Raw genomic sequence first — 23,381 nt, forward strand, 5'->3', positions numbered from 1 at the left:
CCTCCAACTGACAAATGTAATTGACTAACTGTGCCAAGGGAAAGAGTGGTTGCTTGCATGGCATACATTTCCTAAAAATGTGTAAAAAAAAAAAAAAAAAAAAGCTTCAGCCTTCCCAGTAGCCACCGTGTAAAATTCTAGAGAGTTAGACTTTAAAAAAGATTTTCAATGATGTTTTTAAGTTATGCCATCTAACATTCACTGTTAAAGCTAGCAATTGTGAGGGCTTTTTTTTTTTTTTTTTTTTTTTAATTCCTCTCCTCCAACTGAATGTGTTCTTTGGCAAGGACTGTACCAAGAAGAAGTTTTGAGCATGAGCAATTTAAAGTAGTACATACAGTGAGTACTCATCTATCAATGACAAATCTGAGCAGAAATTTGGAAATCTAAGTACTTCTACATAGTGTCTGGAATGTTCTGAAAATGAAAGATTACATTCCTGTTCTGGTGATTCCAAAAGTCTGAAACCAATATGGTAATTTACTTACCACAAACAATATAGATGGCAACATACATTTGAAAAACTTAAATGTTTACTATTTAGATCTGTTACAGCCAGGGGATACACACACAAATGCATCCCCTGCAGTGTAAAATTGGCAATGGTTAAAGTAAACCACTTCATAACCTACCTCAACAATTGCTAGGATAACATTTATAAAAGATGCCCAATCTGAAATGAGCCCTTTCCGTAACTGCTACAATCATTACCGCAGCAAAATGAAAACTATTTTCACTTGTACTTTCATAAGTCTAACATCACAGATTTTCTACAAAACTACTGCCACCGTGAGTTAAGTGAGATATAAGTTTCATTTCGCTTTTCTCAAAGAATTCAGAACCTACTCACCCCAAATGGCTATGTACCAAGAATTTTCAAATCACTATGCAAAGCAAGAGGCATGTAAGTGCTTAGTTACAGTCCATTATTTTTGATAATTTGAATTATTAAGCAGTAACATATTTGGGAGAAAAAAAGGGTGTGATGTTTTACAATACTATTGCTTGTATATCTTTAAAGAATATCACAGAAGTTTGCTAATGTCTCATTTTAACTAACGAGTACGTTATAGCACAAATAGGTAGGCATCTTCAAAATTATAATCTGTCATTTGGAGATGCTCCAGCTGCAACAGCAGCTTAGCAGTTTGTTAATATTTTAATGCACTAAACAGAAGGTACAAAAAAGTTCAGTATCAATGTATTATGGGTTTTAATGCTGAATTAAAAAAAAAGAAAATTAGCATCTAGTTTTAAACTGGATTTGCATGGCACTGTATGACATGAAAAAAATCTAGCTTCACTTCTAAACAAAGCTCATGCTAAATTCAAGTTCTAGGAAGCTGCTCACTCAACAAGAAGCTTGGAAGCCAGTATGAAGGCATAAGAATCTGTGCATCATCCTCAACATCCATTCTAACACTTATGCTTGGAGAAAGGATTTTAAAAAGTTAAGCTCTATAAACTGGATTCAAGTCTTCATCTGAAGTCATCTGAAGTGCCCCTATTCCAAGACACATGGTCTAGTTGCGCCTGCTTCTTTGTTTGCTCACTGACGTAGTGAAAAGAGCAATTTTTAAATGCATTAAGATACAGATGCCAGGACTTCAATGCAACAGAGAGAACAAGAAAGGCAAAGGGCTAAGGTCAAATCCAAAAATCACTCCCAAGTCACTGCCAAGAGAAGGGAAGTTTAGAGGAACCCAAAGCGAGCTAACACTACCAGTGGTACCAAAAGAGATACTGGGGAGAGAAGACAACAAAATCTAATTATCAACCTGCAGAATCCCCTAGACTCTATCTTTCATTTTCTTCCTGTTACTATTTTTTTTTTTTTTTTTTTTTAAGTGAGCATAAGCAAGGCGAGGCTGTAAACAGAGGCACCTTTATAAAAATATACCAGACGAAAAAACCCTATACAGGAGGACTATAACATTTAAATATATTTAAAATTTTCAAAATAATTCCCTGTAGTATGTATTGAACGTGGGGGCAGAGGAAATTGGAAAACTACAGAAGATTGGCACAAAATGTACCACATGCTGACCTCAATCTCCCGGAGTTTGGCTCGCTTCTCTTCACTCATTTCTGAGTATTTGACTGATGACTTAGATTCAGGCATCTCTTCTTTAATAGGATTTGAATACATGTGTTGCTCTTCTGACTTAGAGCTCTGAGTGTCTTCCTCATCTTCACTTTCTTCTTCTTGACTTGAAAGAAAACCAATACACACCAGTTAATTCTCTAGGACAATCTGTTACAAAATTTACCATCTCTACTGTTTCATTTCTACGCTTAGTTACTAGTTTTGAAACCTACTAAATATGATTACATCAAAGTGTGCAATTATAGAAATATCTTGATCTGTGAGGTAGATATCTTAGTATTTTCATTTAATTAAATCATTAGTTTTTATTACTCAGATAATTTATATTTTTGGTATAAACAGATGGCAAAGGATTCTTGAAATTTACAGTCAGCAAATCCAGATGGAAATCATAGTTACAAAACAAGTTCACTACCTCAACAAAATCTCTAATTGCTTTAATTAATACTACAAAAGAACAAAATTAACTACATTTTCTTTTTAGAGGCAAACCTGAAACATGGCACATATCCAAAATGATATTACCAGATTGGCCACTAGAGAGCTGCAGCACAGCATTTAAGACTAAGATGTTTTCAGCATTAATAATAGATGCTCTCAAATTGCCTAAAGAACAAAGTAAGACTGCTCAAAAACAACAGACGGCATGGAGCCTATTAGCGTCCAAACGCAGACAACAGAACATTATTTGTTCTTGTGATAACAAAGTAAGGCAGAGTTTTAGATATTTGCACATAAATTCGACATTCAGTATTTCCTAACTGTAAAATACTACCCTAGTTTTTACTATTTAACATAAGTTATCAAATCAGCATCATTTTAAAGATCATAGTTAACAACTCTACCACTTCAATGTTTATGGAGGCTAAAAGCATCCTGCACTAAAACTCTGATTCCCTCCATTTTCTTATTTTCCTACTTGGAAATTTTCATTTTTGCCCTGTTCTTTGTAATACATAGAAGATTTATAGGAAGTTTCAAGACACTCGGCCTCAGAGTTAGAAAATGAAGACTTTTTCCTCAGAATGAAAAATTATTTAAGTGCTCTCAATTTTAAGACACCAAGTAAAAATAACTTGATAAATAATGTGCTAGCAAGATACAATGCTAATGCAAATATGCGCTTAAAATGTTTTTTTAAGTTACGTTGCACCATTGGTTTCAGTTACAGACATTTCTTTAAAGCTAGATGCCAGACATCTAGACTGAAAGAAAAAAGTCCAAATATTTACTTTTGAATTTCCTCCTCCTCAGATTCTTCATGTTGGTCAAAAAGCTCCCACTTCGAAGTAGTAACAGCTAGAAGACAAAATAAGATAATTTCAACAATAAAAAGCTATTGCTTTTTTCTAAAAATCAGTATCTCTAGATATGATGAAATTTACAGTATGATAAAATTCTTACAGCATCTAGCACTTAATACAGACTTTGTTTCATAAATATTCAAATTGCACTTTATCAGAATATTTACTCTATACAGAGATGCTCGCTCACACTGCCTATTATGTTCCAGTAAACCTTTCAGAAGCAGCCAAGTATTTGTTAGTTTGTAAAACCTTATCTTTCACAGAAATATTTGGGAAAAGACTGCCAGAATACCCAGATTCTTCCAATACTTATCGTTAATGAATTGAAAATTAGTTTTAAAGGTTGGTAGGTTACTGAAGTAGAACAACAGAAACATAATACACTATTTCCTTCATTGAAGACACAACCAAAAAAAAAAATCACAATGGAAAGTTCTGCTGTATTACTTTAGAAATCACACTTTTAAATATACCCTTTGAAAATAATCATTAAATAGGTAAGTGACACTAAACTTTCAGTTACTTAGAAAAGGCTTATTTTAACAGATGCTTTGAAAACTAACCTTGAGCTTCCAATTCTGATTCATCCACTGCTTCCCACTTCGAAGGGGCAACTTTAAATATAGGCTCATTCTTTTTCGAATCTTCAGCCGTATCCACTGTTGAATAAAGACCCAGAAAAATCATGTCCAAAGCTCTTCAAAAGTTCAAACTGAAAAATCCTAACACAACAGTCCAATGTAAATACTGAAGTATATTGTACCATTTCATTAAATGCAAAGAAAAGAAATTCAGATTTGGAAGCTGATGTGCACCTATCTATATATAACATCAAAAGATATCTACTGTGTCTCCCAAATCGATTACAATCTAAAAGAAATTCTTCCTAGGTTAAGTTGAAATTTATGAGTTACTAAGCTACATGGCATATTAATTCTTGGCTGTTCTTGTAAAAACTACTTGTTTTTAAAAACTATCATGAAAAATTGAAGATTCAAATTGCAAGTGAGGTTGAAATGTTTCATACAAGGTACTCCGTCCAGATCGTCATCCAGCGATTTAATTGGGACTCCATCCAGATCATCTATAGGAGCAGCATCAATAGGAATTCCATCCACATCTTCTAATGGAGCACCATCAAGCTCTTCCTCAATGGGAGCACCATCAAGATCGTCTGGCACCTCCTGAAAGCAAATAATATTGAATTCTTTCAAAACTAAATCTAACTTTTTTTTCTTTATAGAAATGGATTTTATTTTTTTTTATAAGGGGTAGCTTTAAAATGACCTGGAACACCCAAAAAAGCCCTTGACTTTATCATACCAAGTACAATTGCCTATTGCAGAGGAGAATGACATCATCTTCTTACACAAAACTATGAGCAGGAATCTAGCATTTGTCCACAATGCACTAGAAGCTCTGCAATATCTATTCAAATATCTTTGCAATATTTTGTATTCCAAAGAGATATGAAACCGAGGTTTAGCTTGCAATGAGCCAATAAAGATAAATTATACTTAGTACATAAGAAAGATTCCCTGAAAACCAATAATTTGAACAACTGCCAAAAATATTAACTATTTAGCAAGAATACATGTCAATGAAAAGCATGTCTACATATTATTTCTAACATGTTAGGTACTGTCCATCATATGTGCATTCTCTTGGCTCTACTGCTAAGGGAAATAACCTAACCTTCCAATTACAGCAGTTCTGCTACTCTGAAAGCCACGTTTACAAACAGTTTAAAAAATAGTTTATCCTAAACATATATCTATTTATTGGTTTCTTCTCTTTAAGTAATATTTATACGTAACTGTGAACAAATCAGTACACATTCACCCAGTGCCTAAAGTATTCTAAAAATTTTAAGCATTGAGCTTCAAATATTAACGGTTTACACGTTAGTAACAAATTCCCTACATACCTTGTTCAAAATAATCCCTATGCGCAGAGAGGAAAGCAATTGTGTAGCTTAACTAGGTTAGCAACTTATTGCTGTAATAGGACGCAAAGATGAAAGTAGAATACCACCAGTGTAAATGATCTATCACAACTTCTCCCAAACTAACAAAGCTCAGATGGCTCTATTAAACTATGTGTGTGACACTCACACAAAAAGGAAATAGATGGTTCGTTCAACCAGATGCCAAGTTACTTAGAACTCCCAGAAACTAAAATTAACACCTGAAATTCTAACTCAGAATTCACAGATACTACAGAGTATTCCCAAAACATAGGAAATGGCTGTCATTTTGCACTAGTCTTTGCTCTGAAATGTTTCCACAATGTAACTCCACCACAGCACTTAATCTGCAAGCAACGAGTGTATAGACATATTAGATGATATTTGCATCTCAAAAGATGTTACACCTGTCTTTAAAATATTATACCTATCTTTAAAAGTAAGGATTTGGAGTTTTAAAAAAAGGGTTGTGGTGCTACCTAAGCATGCTAATACTACTCAAGTTAAATAAAAATCCATAAAGTGCTGTTACAAAGAGCAGCTTTAATTACCCAAAGATACCAAATATTCCTTGCCAGTTTTGTTTTATACTTACGCATTTTTTCTCACCACCTGCTAAGCATCACTACTAAGCTTACCTCTGTTTCTTTATCTTCCATGATATTTACAAGTCCCAAGAAGATATTCTGGAGTTTGATCAAAAATGGTTCTGGGTAGATGGCCCAATCTTCCCATGCTCTGAAGCATGTCATCACCCGTTGCTAGAAGTAACAGGAAAAAAAGCGCTCATTAATTAAGAGATCTTAACTGACTGGAAATACACCATCGAGAGTTACTCCTAACAAGGTCCGTATTGGAGTACACTACAATGTACCATGTTGGACAAGACTAGTAAAGTAAAAATGTATACATACACAGGAACTACTTTTTTTTTCCTTTAAATATCACTGGGATTTCATTTTCCCTTTTACTTCAGATTACACTGATTATCCATTTCTGCTACTCACAGTTCCTATCCTAATAGTTCTGAGTGAATACGATAGGAGAACCAGTATAAAACCTATAATATAGGAAAACTAGCTACACTGTAAATTTCATATTTAAGCTTAAAAAAATCTACTGTTTTAAAGGAATCTTTACACCAGTAGAAGGAGGACAAGGGCCAAGCATATGAGAATGCTAGGAAGCAGAATGCTGCTATCCGGAAAATTACTAACTACACATGCTCAGACTGCTCATCAAACCTCAAAAAACACAATCCTATTTATCACCAAAAATGTTAAAAAACTATTTTATGCTGTTAAGTCCAGACATTTATTTCGTCACTAAGAAGCAAAAATGTATTTTTCAAACTGAAATATAGGATGTACTAAAATAATTAGGAAGCTAGAAAGCCTTGTTGGTATAATACAAGTACTAGATATGGTCTCTACTCCACAACTAACATCTACTGGTACATTTCATCTGTTACACATTCATTTTCTTCCTCATGCTTCATTTGTAATGCTTTCTCTTGTGGAGGAAAGCAAGTGTGAAATACAAAAGATGTTTTTTCTTCAATAATTTTAAAAGACCACTGTTAACTTCGAGGCTATCTTTGCAAGAGAGGAAACAAAAAATTAGCGAAGCTTAATTAGGAAGCTTGAGTTTTAAACCACCTATTTTAATATTCAATAGCTTGTGCAGGAACATCTGTTTATTTGATTTGTACATCATGTAAATAACAACAAAATACATACCTTGAAATTTTCAGACTGTAAATGGCCTTGTATTGTACGGTAAGTAGCATTGAGATCAGAGAATATCTGACATAATTTTGTTTCAAAACTAGAATTAAACATATACATTTCTTCAGTTAAACTTGGTAATATATCTTTTCTGGACATACATAATTCTTGAAATTACCTGGGATACAGGACTCAGAAGCAGACAGTTGCATTCCCTATAGCAGCTATGAACTTAACTATAAGGTAACAAGTAATTACTACATATTAAGTCAACAACAACAACAGAACTGTGAAGAGAGATCTTCACATCTGCTGGAGTCTCCTTATACAGCCTGAAAAGGCTGGAGGATAAAAGGAGTTCTACAACCTTACATACAAAGAACTGTCAAAGAATTCAGTTTAATTTTTAAAATTTCTTAGTTATGCTTCTATTCTCTCAATGAAAGGCCCTCAATGAAAGCACAGTGAGTAACAGCTGCCTTACTTCTCTTGTGTGTATCCTCAATATACAAAAAATAAACTAGCAAAGCAAAGACACACTGCAGCAAGAAAAATGATTGGCAATCACTATAGTTTTGCAACATGCTGAATATTCCCCATCATGCTATCATAACATTAATGAGACTCCAAGCAACAGACACAGCCAAATATCTGTACAGAGCAGAGGTTCTCTCCCTTGTACATTTTTCGTAAATTCTGCTCAGTACCTTAGAAACAAAGTACTCAATCCCCTTGTAAGGTCTCCAAACTTAGTGAAGAGTTAAAAAAAAAAACACCATTTAAAACCTCTATTACAAAAATTTACTGGTTTGCATAGATGATTTGCAATACCATACCTGGAATATTCTTTACAGCTTCCTATAAAGAGATGTGCATACACTATCCTCATCTCTGTAAGGTTGCATGCAAGTGGTCACTTGCATAGGGTATATAAAAGAGGTTTCTTTGCATTACAAAGCATCCTATGCACTAATGTGCTACATCTTGGTCCTATCTCTTTGCACGAAAACGTATACCAATGTTTTAACAGTATCTTCAGAGACAAGGGTGAATTTCTCTACTACTATGTTATAATTATATTCTTTTTTTAACCAACCACCTAAAATATTGTACTTACAATTTTCTATAATAGGAAGCATTGGCAACTTTAGCTGAAGAGTTGTACAACACATCTGACACCAGATATAATCTTGCAATCTACAAACAAGAACGTATAAATTAAGAAAACTCTAGATTTTTAATTATCCTGAAAATATATGCATTTTTCCAGATATAATACAAGACAGTTTAATCTATTTAGAACTACGAAGTTAGAACTAACCAGATGTAAGTTAGCCCCCTGTTGGCTAATAACACTGCACTGCTAACCACACTGTAAGATGGAATATATTCATTGCATAATATTACAATGGATAGATTGTAGCATTCCAGGTTTTATTTTTTATGTTTGAACAGACTACTCTACTTTTTCCAACTTCAGAACAAGGTAGAACATTGCTTACAAGCACGTCCAGCAAGAATGAAAATATATCACAAAATCCCACAGGGAAAAAAAAATGCACTTAAATTTAAGTACAGTTTTTAAGTCAAAAGTTCAACACTACCTGAGACTTATGAAATAATGCTTGTAAATTACATGCACAAACAGCTAATTGAGCTCTTCCCCAAAAACAGAAGTATGATTATACAAAATCTTCACACCTTCTTAGGAAGAGGAGTCTTCAGAATGGACAATGATTCTGTAATGCAGTCTACAATTTCTTCAGCAGCTTCTGCATTATTTAGACAGAAAACCATTGCATCACCAATATCATTCTTCCGAGGTGTTAATCCACGCAGAATTTCCTCCAATTTATCTCTTTGTCTGAAATAGCAAAATTTTTATACTTCCAATATAAAATGAACAGTACTTAGTAGAATTTCCATTAAATAATGTTCTTGATTTTGCCATCTTCAGGACCAAAGCAGTTTAAAATATTTTTATATTCTACTCCTAATTTTTTTCAATGATTCACAAGCACATCACACAAAAATACACGCACATCACAAACAAAATACAAAAAATTTTCCACTTAAGTCTTGACTATATACAGAAATCAAGGAAAACTAACTGAGGAAGAGCTAATACAGAAGATAAATATTATTGATAAACTAAAGCAAAAAAAGATAATTATTTTAAAACGAAATGAAAATGAATAAATGTAAGGTAAGTAATTTCTGCTGTGGAATTAGAGTAATGTACGACACAGTTCTTTCAGGTTTTCCCTGAACTTGGTGTATAAAGACCCCTCATAAAAAAAAACCTTTTTAAGCCTTTTCAAAAATAAGATAAATTACATATTAAGGTGTCCAGAACCATAACTCTTATATTTACAATGAAATGAACAAAAACAAAAAAAAAATCCATGTTATGAACACAACTTGAACAAGGATAGTAAAATTTTTTTAAAAAGTGCATATATTTCCACTACCATAGGCATTCCCACCATGCTTACAATTCACAGCAAAGAACTCTGATCATGTCTCTTCCTGCTAATTACTAACTGCTCCCCATTTTAATTCCTGATAAGCAGCACCAACAAATTTAAGACTGTAATAACCGTTCAATTTCATTCAGTTCTAACAATGCTGAGATAGGCACGACATAACCTCACTAACAGATGGGAATAAAAAATGAGGAAAGCTCTCATCCTCCCCATTCCTTTCAAAGGGTTAATGCCAATTCCACTGAAAAGATCCATTGTTCAAATGAATACAATTCTAACAAAATCCACAGTATGTTTTTGTATCATCAAAAAAGCATTAATTAAAAAAAATGAGCTCAAGAGTGTTTATTGGTGTCATTCACAGATGACACCAAGCTGCACGATGCAGTCAACCTGCTGCAAGGAAGGGATGCCATCCAGAGGGACCTTGAGAGGCTTGGGAGGTGGGTCCATCCAAACTCGATGAGGTTCAACAAGGCCAACTGCAAGGTCCTGCACCTGGGCTGGGGCAATCCCAAGCACAAATTCAGGCTGGGCAGAGTATGGATAAAGAGCAGCCCTGAGGAGAAGGACCTGAGGGTGGTGGGTGACGAGAAGCTTGACACGAGCCAGCAATGTGTGCTTGCAGCTCAGCAAGCCGCCCGTACCCTGGGCTGCACCAAAAGCAGCAGGGCCATCAGGGCAGGGGAGGGATTGTCCCCCTCTGCTCTGCTCTTGTAAGACTCTCCCCAGGAGCCCTGCACCCAGCTCTGGGCCCCAGCACAAGGACATGGAGCTGTTGGAGTGAGTCCAGGGGAGGGCTGCAAGGATGCTCAGAGGCTGCAGCCCCTCTGCTATGGAGGCGGGCAGGGGGCGTTGGGGTTGTTCAGCCTGGAGAAGAGAAGGCTGCGGGGAGACCTTACAGCGGCCTGCCAGTACCTAAAGGGAAAGGTGGGGAGGGACTCTCTATTAAGGAGTGATGGGACTAGGAGTAACAGCTTTAAACTAAAAAAGGATAGATCTAGATTAGGCATTAGGAAGAAATTCTTTACTCAAGAGGACGGTGAGGCCCTGGCACAGGTTGCCCAGAGAAGCTGTGGACGCCCCTACCCTGGCAGTGCCCAAGGCCAGGCTGGATGGGATTTGGACAGCCTGGGCTGGTGGGAGGTGTCCCTGCCCTTGGCAGGGGTTTGGAACTAAATGGTCTTTAAGGTCTCTTCAAACTCAAACTATTCTATGATTCTGTAAATATTATGGGAAGAATGGTAACATTTCAGGGATGACAACTAGAAAAAAAGACAAAACAGGAAAAAAATATGCAGATTAGCATTTAAAAAAAAACACTACAAATTGACAGAAATCCATACTCTTCCTTAAGTGCACCCTTCTTGTTCGGTTCCTCCACAAATGCCTCCGTTTCTTGCTCTTCTGACATCCCATGTAAATATGGATTTAACGGTGGTGGCCTCCAAAATGATCCGTTTTTGAACATACGGAAATCTTCTGTCCTCCACTTGGTTGGAGCATCTCCCTATAAAGGGCAAGAGTTTTTTTTTTTTTTTTTTTTTTTTTTTTTTTTTTTTTTTTTCCATTAAGCTCAAAGTTACAAATTGACAATAAAAATTCTACTTGCCTGAAGAATTGAGTAAAGCTTCCATCTATAATACACATGGGCTGGAGTCTGGTTTTCAAATAAAAACCTAAACCAGAGAACAAAGAGGCACAAGATGTATTAGAAGTTATTTAACTGAAGAAAATTCAAATATATCCAACTTTTATCCACAATCCCACTTTGGCTATAGAGTGAATTCAAGATAGCTAAAACCACATACATCTAAAGCACAGCTGTACAGAACAAGTGTAATTGCCTCATGCACACATGCATGTACAATCTGCAAAGCAAAGTGTAGAATTCCACAGAGGCAAAGCGCTTCTGATAAGAAATTTAGATGTGCAGAAACTCATATGTATACAATTAGGTTACTCAGACTGAATATTAAGTGCCTTGAAATTTTCAACTACTGAACTGTCAGAACACTCTTACAAGTTCAGAAATAAACAGCCATTTTTAACAGCCAGGTGTTTTACTTGGACCTGCATATTTTCCTTGATCCATAAAATCAAAATGAAGCACTTCAACCTTACTATCAATAGAACATTTTTAGAAGGTCATTTATTACTTCCCTGAAAAAGTTTTTCAGACTGCATTTCACAGAAATTTGGAAATTTATATTTTTAAATTCCATTAATGACAAGAGCTGGAAATTCTGACAGCTTCACTACACCAAAGTTTAATCCTAATTGCACAGGAAATTAGGCTCCAGAAAGATGACTGCACATTGAGTTATTCTGCCTGCTTTCGAGGTATGGTGTTTTTTGTTTTTTTTTTTTTTTTTAAATATCTGCTACTGCCTCTACTGATGACTTGGAATCCCTCAAGAAAATAGGAATTAAGTATTTTATATATGTATACAAATATATTTTATATTTCACATATATATTTGTATACAATAGTATTAACAACTGGAATAGAATTGTATTGTTCATATAAAACACCATAAGCATCTGCTGTGTACAGTTTGTTAAATTTAAAACTGCACACAAAGAGACATAGGAAAAAAAACTTCTATTAGCAATTCAGAAATGCAAAATATTAGCAACAGCAAAAATTAACTTTTTCAAACCGAAGCAACGTAATAAGCACCTGAACATTGGATTGTTGATTTCTCTGTTCATGATCATGGCTTCAAACATAGGCCCTTCCCGCACAACAAACTCTATCATTCGATGTATCAATGCGAGCAAATTCCTACAACAATAACACAGTTAAAGAAAAATTGATTCAGACCTAACACTATATAAAACTACACTCCATCTAAGATACTATAACTGTGCGGGAGATTATTTTGCTGTATTGTTACAACCGTATAAAAGATAAGGTAACATGGAACATATGATAGCCTTGCATCATAGACACGGGCACTCTAAAATAAAAACATGCCTACGAGTGGTAGAGTAATAACTTAGCAGGAGACCTCATTCCTGAATTTCCACAGCTTAGCCTACAACCATCTCATGTTTAGTAGAAGCATAATGGTCCTTACACATAAAAACGGGCAACAGAGCACCGAAGTGCAATTAACTATTAAAAACTTAGCCCTCTCATCTAAATTATCTAGAACTAAGGCCAGAAGTGTTAACTGAAGTTCCACAGCTGTACAAATGGCTCAATATTGTGCTCAAAAGTAAACACAAATAGTTTTGAATATTCAATAGAAACCGCATTCAGCTTTCAAACTAGTCAAGTATAAAAGGAAAAGTAAATAGCCTCCTTGATGCCAAACAGGGCAGTGGTTTTATTAAATTTAGGTAAACTGGTTTTGGTCAAGACTTGAGTCTTGACCAAAATATGTGACATAAATAAAACTGTCTGTCACTTCATGTCATACCACTCAATGTTTCCTTCCTCATACACCTAAGTGAACCAAATTACAATCAAAAAATAAAAATCTGCATTCATTTCATTCAACACTACATCCTGAGACAGGCAAGAAGCATATTTGAAATGCGCTTTTTTGAAGTCGCATTTGAAAATGTGGATCCGTTTATAAGCGTAGTAATAGCTTACATATATATAGTGTCATACAAGCAATTTCAGTTTCCAATCTTTTGTATTTTTTTTCCTCAAGAACAAGATCCTAATTTTCCAAATACAGATTACCTACATAAAAAACTTCACAGTACGTGTCCTTTGAATGTGATGCAAACAAAAAAAATACAGATTTTTACATTTTTAGATTATTTTTTAATGTAACAAACTGATATAGGTTCTGGAAATGTATTGTATTATATTTTCTTTAGCGATTTAATTATCAGAATTCAAAAAATGTGGCATTGAAAAGGTGAAGAATTTTCTATCACTTCTTCATAATTAGGTGATTATTTTCTACCATGAGCATTCGAAGTTCTGCCACAGGTATAATGAACTAGATTTAAAAAAAATCAACTTTAAAATATCGTAATAATTTAATTGCAATAAACCTGCCCATCCATCTGCAAACTTGGCAAATACTGTGGTTTATGCCAGCTAGCATTAAATTTACATTTCCCTCTCAGATCACACATACAAAAAAATGTTACCTACAGCTCAATTTTCCTCTCCTTTTGATTTTTATGATCCCTTAAAATACTGTAAAGAGGACAGTCACAATACTTCCACAACCATTTTATTTAAAGCAGTGTTCTGAAAGTCTAAATACCAAGTCTGTTTTTGTTATATGAACTGTATTTGAAAACATTAATAGGAAAAATTACAATTAGCTTTCAACTCTGAGGTATTACAGTATTTATTTTAAGGCAAGTTCAATATGATCAATTCTGGCTTCCTGTAGAACCATGCCACTGGATTTCATCTAACTGTTCTCTCATTCAGTACAATAAAGTTACTTTAGAGCAGCTTCTGGTTGGACAAGACCATCTGCTTTGGAAAGACCTCAAACGTATTAAAAAAAGATCCAGTACATCCCATAGATGAAAAGAGGGTGTTACATGCATTCTGGCATATAAGATGTTACTACCTGAATTTCTCAGAAAAAAAACTTCGCTGTTTATATGCAACATTTACCTTTTAGTAAGTGCCAAGACACGAATGTTGGAAATTTTCAGTAACAGTTTTTAAAGGAGAATAATTAAATGCAATATACCACTGAAGTTTTTCATTATTTTTACATGTTATACACTGTGTAATACTCTTAACAGTTATCATTAGCATCTTCAAAAGTGATCAGGAAGCCAAGAAAAATGAATGTAATGTATTTTCAAATACAATTCAATTAACATGAGCTTTTCTTACCAACACGCTTTCAAAACGCTCCAGTAAATAAAATGGAAGCATATTTTTCTCCAAAAGCTAATTACTCTAGAAGCACTGTACAGTTTTACAAGTACTTTCTACTACTATGTTTTTCAAATTAAGATTGCTCCCAGTCTCACTAACTATTCATGTCTCTACTTAACAAAAATTGAAAAAATAGTCCTAAAATTTCATAAGAATTACTAGTCAAAATGCATTTGAGCATTTAATGATAAACACATTAATGTATTACTGTAACTAGCTTTACAAATATTTCTTCCCCACACACACACGCAAAAAAAAAGATTTTGTGACAATTAAAACAGTGTTGTAGAAAAAGATGATAGCTTTAACTGCATTTAAAATGTCATTTAGCTTAAGTTGGCCAACAAAAAAAAAGTTTTTCAGTTATAATAAAACCACATTTATTGGAGCCGATCGTACCAATGTCTGGTCAAAAACTGTATACTTTCCCAATCCATCCCATGATGTTTTCCTGGTCCCCCGCTGCCGCAGACAGTTCAGCTGGTGTTGCTCACCAAGGCCAATGTCAAAGAGAATTTGGTAATCTTTTGTGCTTATTTACTTTTAAAACAGTGTTGTGTTCCTGTGTTTGGGAAAAGGTTTCAGCTTAACTGAGCAAGAGTATACCTAGACTAGAGTGAAGGTAGAGGCACTGATGAAGACCAAAACGCAAAAATACCCTTGCACTACAGAACTTATTTGGCAACCATAATTATTGACTGTTACACATTTTAAAAACAGTATAAATTAAAACCATTTTTAACTGCACTACAAATTGTACAATTGAAAAAAAGAAATAAAAAGGAAAAAGCACAGCACCACATTGGAGACAGCTGCATCCTAGCTACAAAGTACTTAGAGGTTTACGCCTGGACTTATAAAGCATCACTAAGTTAATCTATTTCTCCCTAGAGTTCACTCATAAAATTACCCTGCAACTATTTCTAGTACTTAAATTCAATAAAAAAAAGATAATTACTTCAATCTATCCTCAATAAGAAAAAAAAGTTATTGAGATAAGGATAATAAGACTGTAAAACATCTCTCTCAAGTTTTATGAAAGAACCATTGCTCAGTCAAGCCATTACCTTTTCCTCAACATCACAATTTTTCTTTAAAATTCCGAAGGGGAAATTTTCTATATTTAGATCAGTAATAATAAAGAAAAACATGTACCTTTCTGTTGGGATAACCACTTTGACTATGGCTTGCGACAGAGTCTGTATATGAAGTCACATCAGATAATAAACATAGAATATGTGAGTATTGTTAACAAGTAACAAGCAAAAATATACATATGCAATGAAAATACTACACATCTATCACAAGTTTTGCAGGCAATCACTGCTGTGAAGTTATAGCTAGGCAATTACACAAAATGCAAATGGTTGTGTCAGTGAACCATAAAGGTTCACTAATTGCAAAGTATCAGAACATTCCTGTCAGAATGTACATTGATGTACTGAAAAGGTACTACACTGAATATAATTAAGAAAGGAGTTCTTAAGCTTATGAAACGATTCTAAAGTATTTGACTTGGATCGGGTTGGTATTACTTTATTCCCAAGTCTTAAGAAGAAAAATAACCCTAACAATTAAGTGTCATTCAAAGAATCAACAAATTCTTACAAATGTAAATCAAGTTGGTTTGTGATTACGAGATACTTACCCTTCATTTTTATCAGCTAATATTCCAGAAAAGAAAAAGGTTGAAAATGGACTCCATAAGTAGCATAAAATACTTACTCAACGTCCAGATTAATTACCTTCTACACAAAATATATCAACTCCTCTAGTGTAAAAATAATGCTACCCAAATTAAAACGTAGTATTTTCTCTACAGAAAGTAATTTAGATATTGCAATTTGGCAGCCAACAAAAGGGGGGGGACGTAGGAGAAAAATATCCAGGGAGCCTGGAGGGGGAAAATGAAAGCTAGAAGATTTAAAGCAGCACTAAAAATAAGCCAAGACCCAATACATCATATCCTAACACAGACATGAGACAGGCTTCAGAAATTAGTCAGGTTCCCTTGGGCTACAGCAGGGAGCCAGTGAGTTTGTACACTAAGGGCTGCCAAAGTCAGCCTGAACAATGTAAATCTACGAAGTCATTGAAATACTCCCATAGATGTAGTATTTAACAACGAGATATGGCCCAGGGTACTGTAAGTTACCTTCTCAAAATCTTCCTTGTTTTTTGGTGGGGGTAACATTGGAGCATTAGGATTCTTCAACCTCTCCCTGGGCTGGGCATTAAAAGGCAGTCCTGATGGAGGAGGCGGGAGGGTATGCTCCATCATAGAAGGTGGAATGTATATTGGATGTGGTGGTATAGGTACAGCTTTGCCCCAGCCTAGCTTCATTTCAAAGGACATTATCATCTTGCCTGAGAAAAGTAAAAACAGATGTTATAAACTGGTTCTGCATCAATCAAGACTCCTCTGTGCAAGTGCAGTATTTAAGTAATAAATATTAATATTTGCAATAATATTAGAAATTTAACCATTACTCAAAAGTAAAGGACCTATTTATCATCAATTACTGAGAATTACTTCCCGTGCATTAGTCAAATTTATGCACAGAAAGAAGTTCATTATTGAACTTGTTCATTATTGGTAAACAACTGCAAATAATACAGACTCCTTCTTTAATGATTCTGTTCTCAGAGCAGAGAAAAAACATTAACTCTCCCTCACATCTCCAAAACTGTTAGCAATTTTACATCTATAATGTAAAGCCCTTGTGTATGCTATAGTTTGATGTCAGTAAAACAGCCATTGTAAACTAAAACCACTGCTAGCGTCCTATCTACTAGAGTTTAAACTCCCAGTATTTCCAATTCTTTTCCTGGATTCCTCACCTCAGGAAAAGCAGCTGCATTACATCTATCACTAGTCTGACAAAAAACCTGAAGACATGCTTAGTTACTCCTCAATGTTCCTAGAAAGATAATTACAAAACTGAAAAAACCGTTTACCATTTAAATTCTTTAATGCTCTTTCAGCATCTCTCCTGTTCATAAATGCAACAAAGCCACAATTTCTTTCTCTTGCTCTTTCTTCATCAGTTCTTGGCCACATGATTTTAACGCTTGCTAATGGTCCAAAGCGTCCAAATTCTTGACATAACATCTCTTCATTCATCTAGAGGAAGAGAAGTAGAAGTTAGCATCTTGCTGCTATATTTCTAAGCAATTCCATTTCATATTAGTGTCTGCATGTGGAGATTTTAATTCTCTCAGTTTAACAAAAAACAACTCTTCATCAATACCTCACCTATTAAATCTACTGTAGAACAGTAGTAACAAGAAGACCGTGCTTAGTTTAGAATTCAATCAAATTTCTGATATGATCCTTCTCACAACGATGTATTAATGGAAAAATAATTTTCACTCAGTATTTTTGCATCTAGTAACGATATTTTAACCTTAGTTTTTGCAGCACCATGTTAAGAGCATTTATTTAAACGAATACTGTCTCTGCAATTGACAACTGTACCTCATATCAGATTAAACATACGCATATGGCTTAAAATAAAAATGAAGGAAAAAAGGCTACTGAAAAAATTTCAGCTGGACCCAAATACACCAAAGCTGCGCTTCACAGCATAGCTCCAACTTACTTGAGGATTAATGTTTCCAAGATACAAATTTGTTGTGCTTGGATCTCCAACATCATGTGACCCTGGTGCATAATCATCCAGTACTATGGTGATAGAGGGGGGGGGAAAAAGTCATAATCCTTGGTACACATTGAAGTGACAACATTATACTGAATGAGAAAAGAATCTGTATTACCACCAGATGATCTGTTTCTTCTTGAAGGAGCATCCACTAAATAAACAGAAAGTACATATAATTTAGTCAACAAATTTTGCAGGCCAAGCCAACATTAAAAAACCAACATCTACTTACTTGAACGACGCTGGCCATCTGAATCTGACTGGGGTGGCTCAAAACGACTCAATCTACCTTTTGTTTTATGTCGTTCATCACGCTCCTCTTGTATTCTACAAAACAAGTTGAACGTAAGTAACAACTTTTTAGTATTTCAGTTTTTATTAAAAACAATCATCATTAGAAATATGAAAACATTTAATATTTATTAAACAATGAGCTTGTTAAAAACTTCAAATGGCCAGTAGGATTTAATTTTTGTTCAATCGCGTGGGTTCTAACCACCAGAATTATTCCAGCTGCATGCTTCCTCATTCATACTGTCAGGGCATTTTAATCTCAAACAGAACTGACAGAGTTTGAGAAGTTGTTTTTTTTTTGTTTTTGTTTTTTTTTTTTTACAAGATCAGAAATAAGAAGTACGCTCTGAAAGAAGGACTTGAATTCCACATTTATCTGACACAGATCCATTGACTTTTCAGATGACTTTTCAAGATGCAGACGACACCTCAGTGTCTACTTCTACTATTTTTTCTAAGCCTTGTTCTCTACAGGCTGTCACCTTTTACAATGATAAGACAACTCCATTTGACCGTTCCCAGTACATACAAGACCTCATCTCTGTTTATACCTCTAAAGATAGCACTCACACTAGCACACTAGTAACTGCTTGGTTCTTTGTAATCTGGTTTTAAACCCTGGTAACAAAGATATTGTGTATGAGCAATACAAGACTGTCAATTCATTTACATCCAGTAATAAATAATTTATGGATTTAAAATCCCTCTTGTTTTCTAACATAGACATTATTTTATTTTCCATGTCTAACATCAAGATAAATATATTGTACTCAGTTACACTCAATACACGTGATCTTCTTCTGTTGCCTTATATACTTAAAAGGAAAAGAATCTGCTTTTTGAAGCATTAATTCAGCTTGTTTTTTAAAATTATGCAAGAGAAGTACATCTCTAAACGTTGATTTAAAAGTCTCATTTGTGATATAATATAAAAGCTCAATCACATACTACAGTTCCTCTAGATATACTTTTAGAGACACAAAACTTCTTGCTCTTCCTGATTCTGATAGACATTTAAATTTGCAACCAAACATAAACAGCAAAAACCCAAACACACTCATCCCTTATGATATCTACTTTAGTCTTAAGTAATGCAAGAGGCCATGTTCATAAGTGTTATCATTTATAGGCTCACACTGGCTAATCTACAACAGAATTGCATTCCAAGTAATGTAATGGCAGCAGCTGGCAAAGAAACAAACCTGGGTTTCCATTTTTTATCTGGGTAGCTGGCTGGCTGATTCAATCAACAAACTTTTCATTCACATTAACTGATCCAAAATCGTCTTAGGTAGCAGTGGAAATATAGCCAGTCATTCGCTTACTCTGATCTTTGAAATACTGTAATTTTATTATTATTTTAACCACTCTGGAGATTTTTCTAATTAGGAAGGTAGTAATGAATAGTTTCAAAGGTCATAACCAGACAAATGCCTCTGACATGCAGAGAAATCCATTCATTCCAACTAGCAGACTGGACTTTGCTGTTTGTTTATTGATCATTTTTAAAGGCTCTGGTTGATGCTTCATTTCAGCACAGAAGTCTTTTTCAGCAACAGTGGTAAACTCTTCCTAGCACCAATCAGGGTAAGAAAAAGGGAAAAGCATCAAAGAACACCAAAAAGCTAATCAGATGGCAACTAATTATCTACACAAATCATATAGACCTGTAATGAGCATCTACCAGTGCAGCTTCATGCCCTCTTTAGAAGCATCGTTGCCGTTGCTAATGAAGTTGTACCATGCCACAAGCCTTTTAGGGAGCAGGGACATTGGGAAACAGGTTAGCAAGAATGATCCTAAACATTGCCTATAAAAACTAGGAGCCAGACCCCCCTCCTCCTTCTTTATTTACAGTAACAGCTAGTGAAACTTACTGCTTTAACTCTTCTTTAAAAAGCTCCAAATTACTCTTTTTTTTCTCCTTCTCTCCTTTCTTCAAGGGCTAAAATTAAAGATATATCAGCCAACATTTGAACACATGAAATTAAACAAAAACATATAAATGATATTTGTGTAACAACGTTTTAGAAAATTTTCATGCATATTTTACCTACAGCTTTCAAACCAAGTAAACTACAGGAGAAAATAAAAGGAAACAGACGTGAAAACATTAAGACTGAGTGCTAGCAAACACAGCTAGAAAATATAAAATTAAGGATAGCTTAAACTAAACTTTGTTACTTCTGATTACTACCATGCAGCATATGTGATATAACATTGTATACAACACACAAATATAAAATACCTGTGGTGTATTTTGTCAGTTTGGTTCACTTAAAAACTTATAACAGAAATTGATTGCTCTCCTAACAAACCTTCATGCTCTAATTAAATTGATACGTGTGTGTATCTTATACTTATATATACACACACACACATATATATACAAAAAGAATTTACGTATGTGTGTATATACATATATTCAAATATTTTTATCCACAGGCAAACATTCTATGTGAAAACAATTTACTTCTCTTGCTTCTTTTCAGATATAAATACAGGTCTTAAGACAGAGTTACTCAAAACAGTCAAAGATCTTCAGAAAAGAACTCCTAAATGACAATGAATATGAATATTCTTCTTTTTTTTTACTGTAATATATGCACCTCAACTAACTCACGTGAACTTTTATCTTCTACAACATTGTTTTTATATAACCAAATTTAAATGAAAACGTTTCCAATAGGCAGACATACAAAATATTTATTGTGTTACACACTACAGCTTTGGAAAAACTGGACTTCCTACTCACCCCAGGCAAAGTTGTTTGTTTTTGTTTGTTTTTGGGGAGGGTCTGCCAAATAAATAAAATCATTTTTACCTCATTATCTTCAATCACCATTGGACAGGGCAAGTGAGTAAACTGATTGCATTATCTCATAAGTATTTATGACAAATTTGAAAAGCAGTAATATTCTTACAGTACAAATACTTGCATAAGACAAAACAGAGCTCAAAACGATAAAAAACTACAATTCATTTCTCTAACTGTAGAGCTTTACATACGATGAAAATAAAAATTGCCATGCAGTTATCACCCCACTATTCCAAATTTCATTTTTGTTTAAAGCTGGAGGAAAGTTAGGATGGGATTACCCACAAATATCACATTATAGCTCATTTCCCACCCTAGCAGGCAGTATCAAGTTTCACGTAACTTTAAGAATTGTAGTAAGCTCTTTCAAAGATTTCTAAGATATTAATTACATTTTATACACATACAGTAGTAACAGTAATCATATGTAACTATCACCTGAATTGAAAACTAAGTTTGTAGTTAACACTTCCAGTACTTTTTTTACAACGAAATCTCAGTTTAAGATCAAAAAAGTATATCAAACCACTCAGAAGACAAAATAAATAAAATAAAAAGAAGGTGTTCAGTTTGAAAAACTCACAAGTTCTAGGACTTATTTGGTAGAACCCAAAGAGCTGAAGGGAACTGTTCCAATATTAGCACCCAAAAAACTCATTCCAAAAAGAATTTGTATCAATTATACAAATGGTCATGGGTTTTTTGTTTGTTTGGTTTTGTTTTGGTAAGCTATAAAAACCTAAAAACAGATGGTAGCAAAAAGACTTGCTTCTAAAATCACAAATTCTCTGGACTGGAGGTTGTTATTTTACAACAGTCACCAAATCTGTATACATAAGTCAATTATCAGGAACACAGTAAAAACATGAAGCACTCAAAACAAAGTGCAGTATCAGGTATATCATGCTGGATACAGGTCTACCGGACCTCTGAATTTTATCCTCTTGTTATTTCCCATGGGATTAAGCAAATCAAAGTTTCCACTCTCTTTTATTGAGTGACAAATGCAAATACTACTACTCTGCAAAAATCACACAGACCCTTTTCTAAGCACTTCAAAATACTACCTAGAGTAAGGAGTTAACATTCAAAGACGACACTTACAGGCTTTTTGGTTTCTATCATTAAGAGGGATGGAGGCTTCTCATTCGATGGCTGGCTTGGTTGATTTTTTTGATCTGAAAACCGTGATGAAGGTTTATAGATTTTACCCCGTTTCTCATCTGTCTCATGCTCCTCTGAAAGTAAAGGCAAATTAAAAACAAATTATATTAACTAATACTGTACAACACAGTTCATTAGAAAGAACATTGTTCTTTCTGAAATTTAACCTCATCTTTTAATATGAAGAAAAAAGAACAAAGATTAGTTATTTTAAAACAAAGCACTTTTTCCCATGAATTTTAAGAAACAAATCATGCAGCTAACTACCAAATAAGTTAAAGCAAAACGCAAATTTTAGTATCAAGTTTCCATGACTTCTTATAATGCAATATATTAATTTTAAAATGCAATTCAAAGCCAATCTCCATCTTTACTCAAAGCCAAATGATCTACCACAGCCACACACAAAAAGATTAGTAATACCTTTAGATGCATTAACGATTCCTCCTCTTACAAATGTTTTCACTTTACTACCATCACTTCCCTCAAAGGCAGCAAGAAATTCTTCATAAATTTCTGCAGCAGCCTTCTCATCCTCCTACAGAGCAGATGTTAATCAATTTACTATCATCACAGAACCTCCAATGACAGCTATTCTTAAATTAGCTATATTATATTCCTTTTTATTTTCTAGAGTTCATGCTACAAACTGTATCAAATGAGTTTCAATTTTAGACAAAACAATTCAAATTTTTGAGGACTGTGGGAAGAAAACAGTATGTAATACTTCAAGCAAATAAGGTCTGTGTGCTCACATATGACTATTCATTTACAAGAGTTTACTTGGCAGCTGAACATTGAAGAGATTATATGAAAAACCAACATTATGAGAGTCGTGCTTTGTTAACCTAAGCATCAGAGAGCAGTACCTATTCTTACCTATTATCAACCCATCTGAAGGAGATTAACAACGGGATCACCTTTATACATTTCCCAGAAAAGTTAATTGAATGGCTTAATAAAGTTGAGTGAGA

General features: G+C 34.4%; 1 protein-coding gene across 6 annotated transcripts in view; it reads right to left on the reverse strand.

The window, feature by feature from the left end:
* U2SURP (U2 snRNP associated SURP domain containing) overlaps nucleotides 1–23,381 on the reverse strand; it is a 45,600-nt gene that overhangs the window by 10,774 nt on the left and 11,445 nt on the right. For 2 of the 6 annotated variants that reach the window (XM_035544382.2, XM_035544386.2), the window contains exons 4-24: nucleotides 22,831–22,945; nucleotides 22,348–22,481; nucleotides 21,181–21,222; nucleotides 20,303–20,370; nucleotides 18,364–18,458; nucleotides 18,247–18,282; nucleotides 18,072–18,154; nucleotides 17,428–17,593; nucleotides 16,625–16,836; nucleotides 15,625–15,668; nucleotides 12,277–12,381; nucleotides 11,206–11,272; nucleotides 10,940–11,103; nucleotides 8,809–8,971; nucleotides 8,225–8,304; nucleotides 7,120–7,207; nucleotides 6,019–6,141; nucleotides 4,442–4,598; nucleotides 3,978–4,073; nucleotides 3,340–3,406; nucleotides 2,048–2,210 (exon numbers count right to left, since the gene is read on the reverse strand). In XM_035544382.2, coding sequence (XP_035400275.1) covers nucleotides 2,048–2,210; nucleotides 3,340–3,406; nucleotides 3,978–4,073; nucleotides 4,442–4,598; nucleotides 6,019–6,141; nucleotides 7,120–7,207; nucleotides 8,225–8,304; nucleotides 8,809–8,971; nucleotides 10,940–11,103; nucleotides 11,206–11,272; nucleotides 12,277–12,381; nucleotides 15,625–15,668; nucleotides 16,625–16,836; nucleotides 17,428–17,593; nucleotides 18,072–18,154; nucleotides 18,247–18,282; nucleotides 18,364–18,458; nucleotides 20,303–20,370; nucleotides 21,181–21,222; nucleotides 22,348–22,481; nucleotides 22,831–22,945 — 2,268 coding nt within the window. Of the gene's footprint in view, nucleotides 1–2,047; nucleotides 2,211–3,339; nucleotides 3,407–3,977; nucleotides 4,074–4,441; nucleotides 4,599–6,018; nucleotides 6,142–7,119; nucleotides 7,208–8,224; nucleotides 8,305–8,808; nucleotides 8,972–10,939; nucleotides 11,104–11,205; nucleotides 11,273–12,276; nucleotides 12,382–15,624; nucleotides 15,669–16,624; nucleotides 16,837–17,427; nucleotides 17,594–18,071; nucleotides 18,155–18,246; nucleotides 18,283–18,363; nucleotides 18,459–20,302; nucleotides 20,371–21,180; nucleotides 21,223–22,347; nucleotides 22,482–22,830; nucleotides 22,946–23,381 lie in introns of those variants that run through there. The other 4 variants (XM_035544383.2, XM_035544385.2, XM_035544384.2 and 1 more) reach the window with 4 other exon arrangements.

This window comes from Cygnus atratus, chromosome 9 (genome assembly GCF_013377495.2).
Source record: "Cygnus atratus isolate AKBS03 ecotype Queensland, Australia chromosome 9, CAtr_DNAZoo_HiC_assembly, whole genome shotgun sequence".
Classification (NCBI taxonomy): Eukaryota; Metazoa; Chordata; class Aves; order Anseriformes; family Anatidae; genus Cygnus; species Cygnus atratus.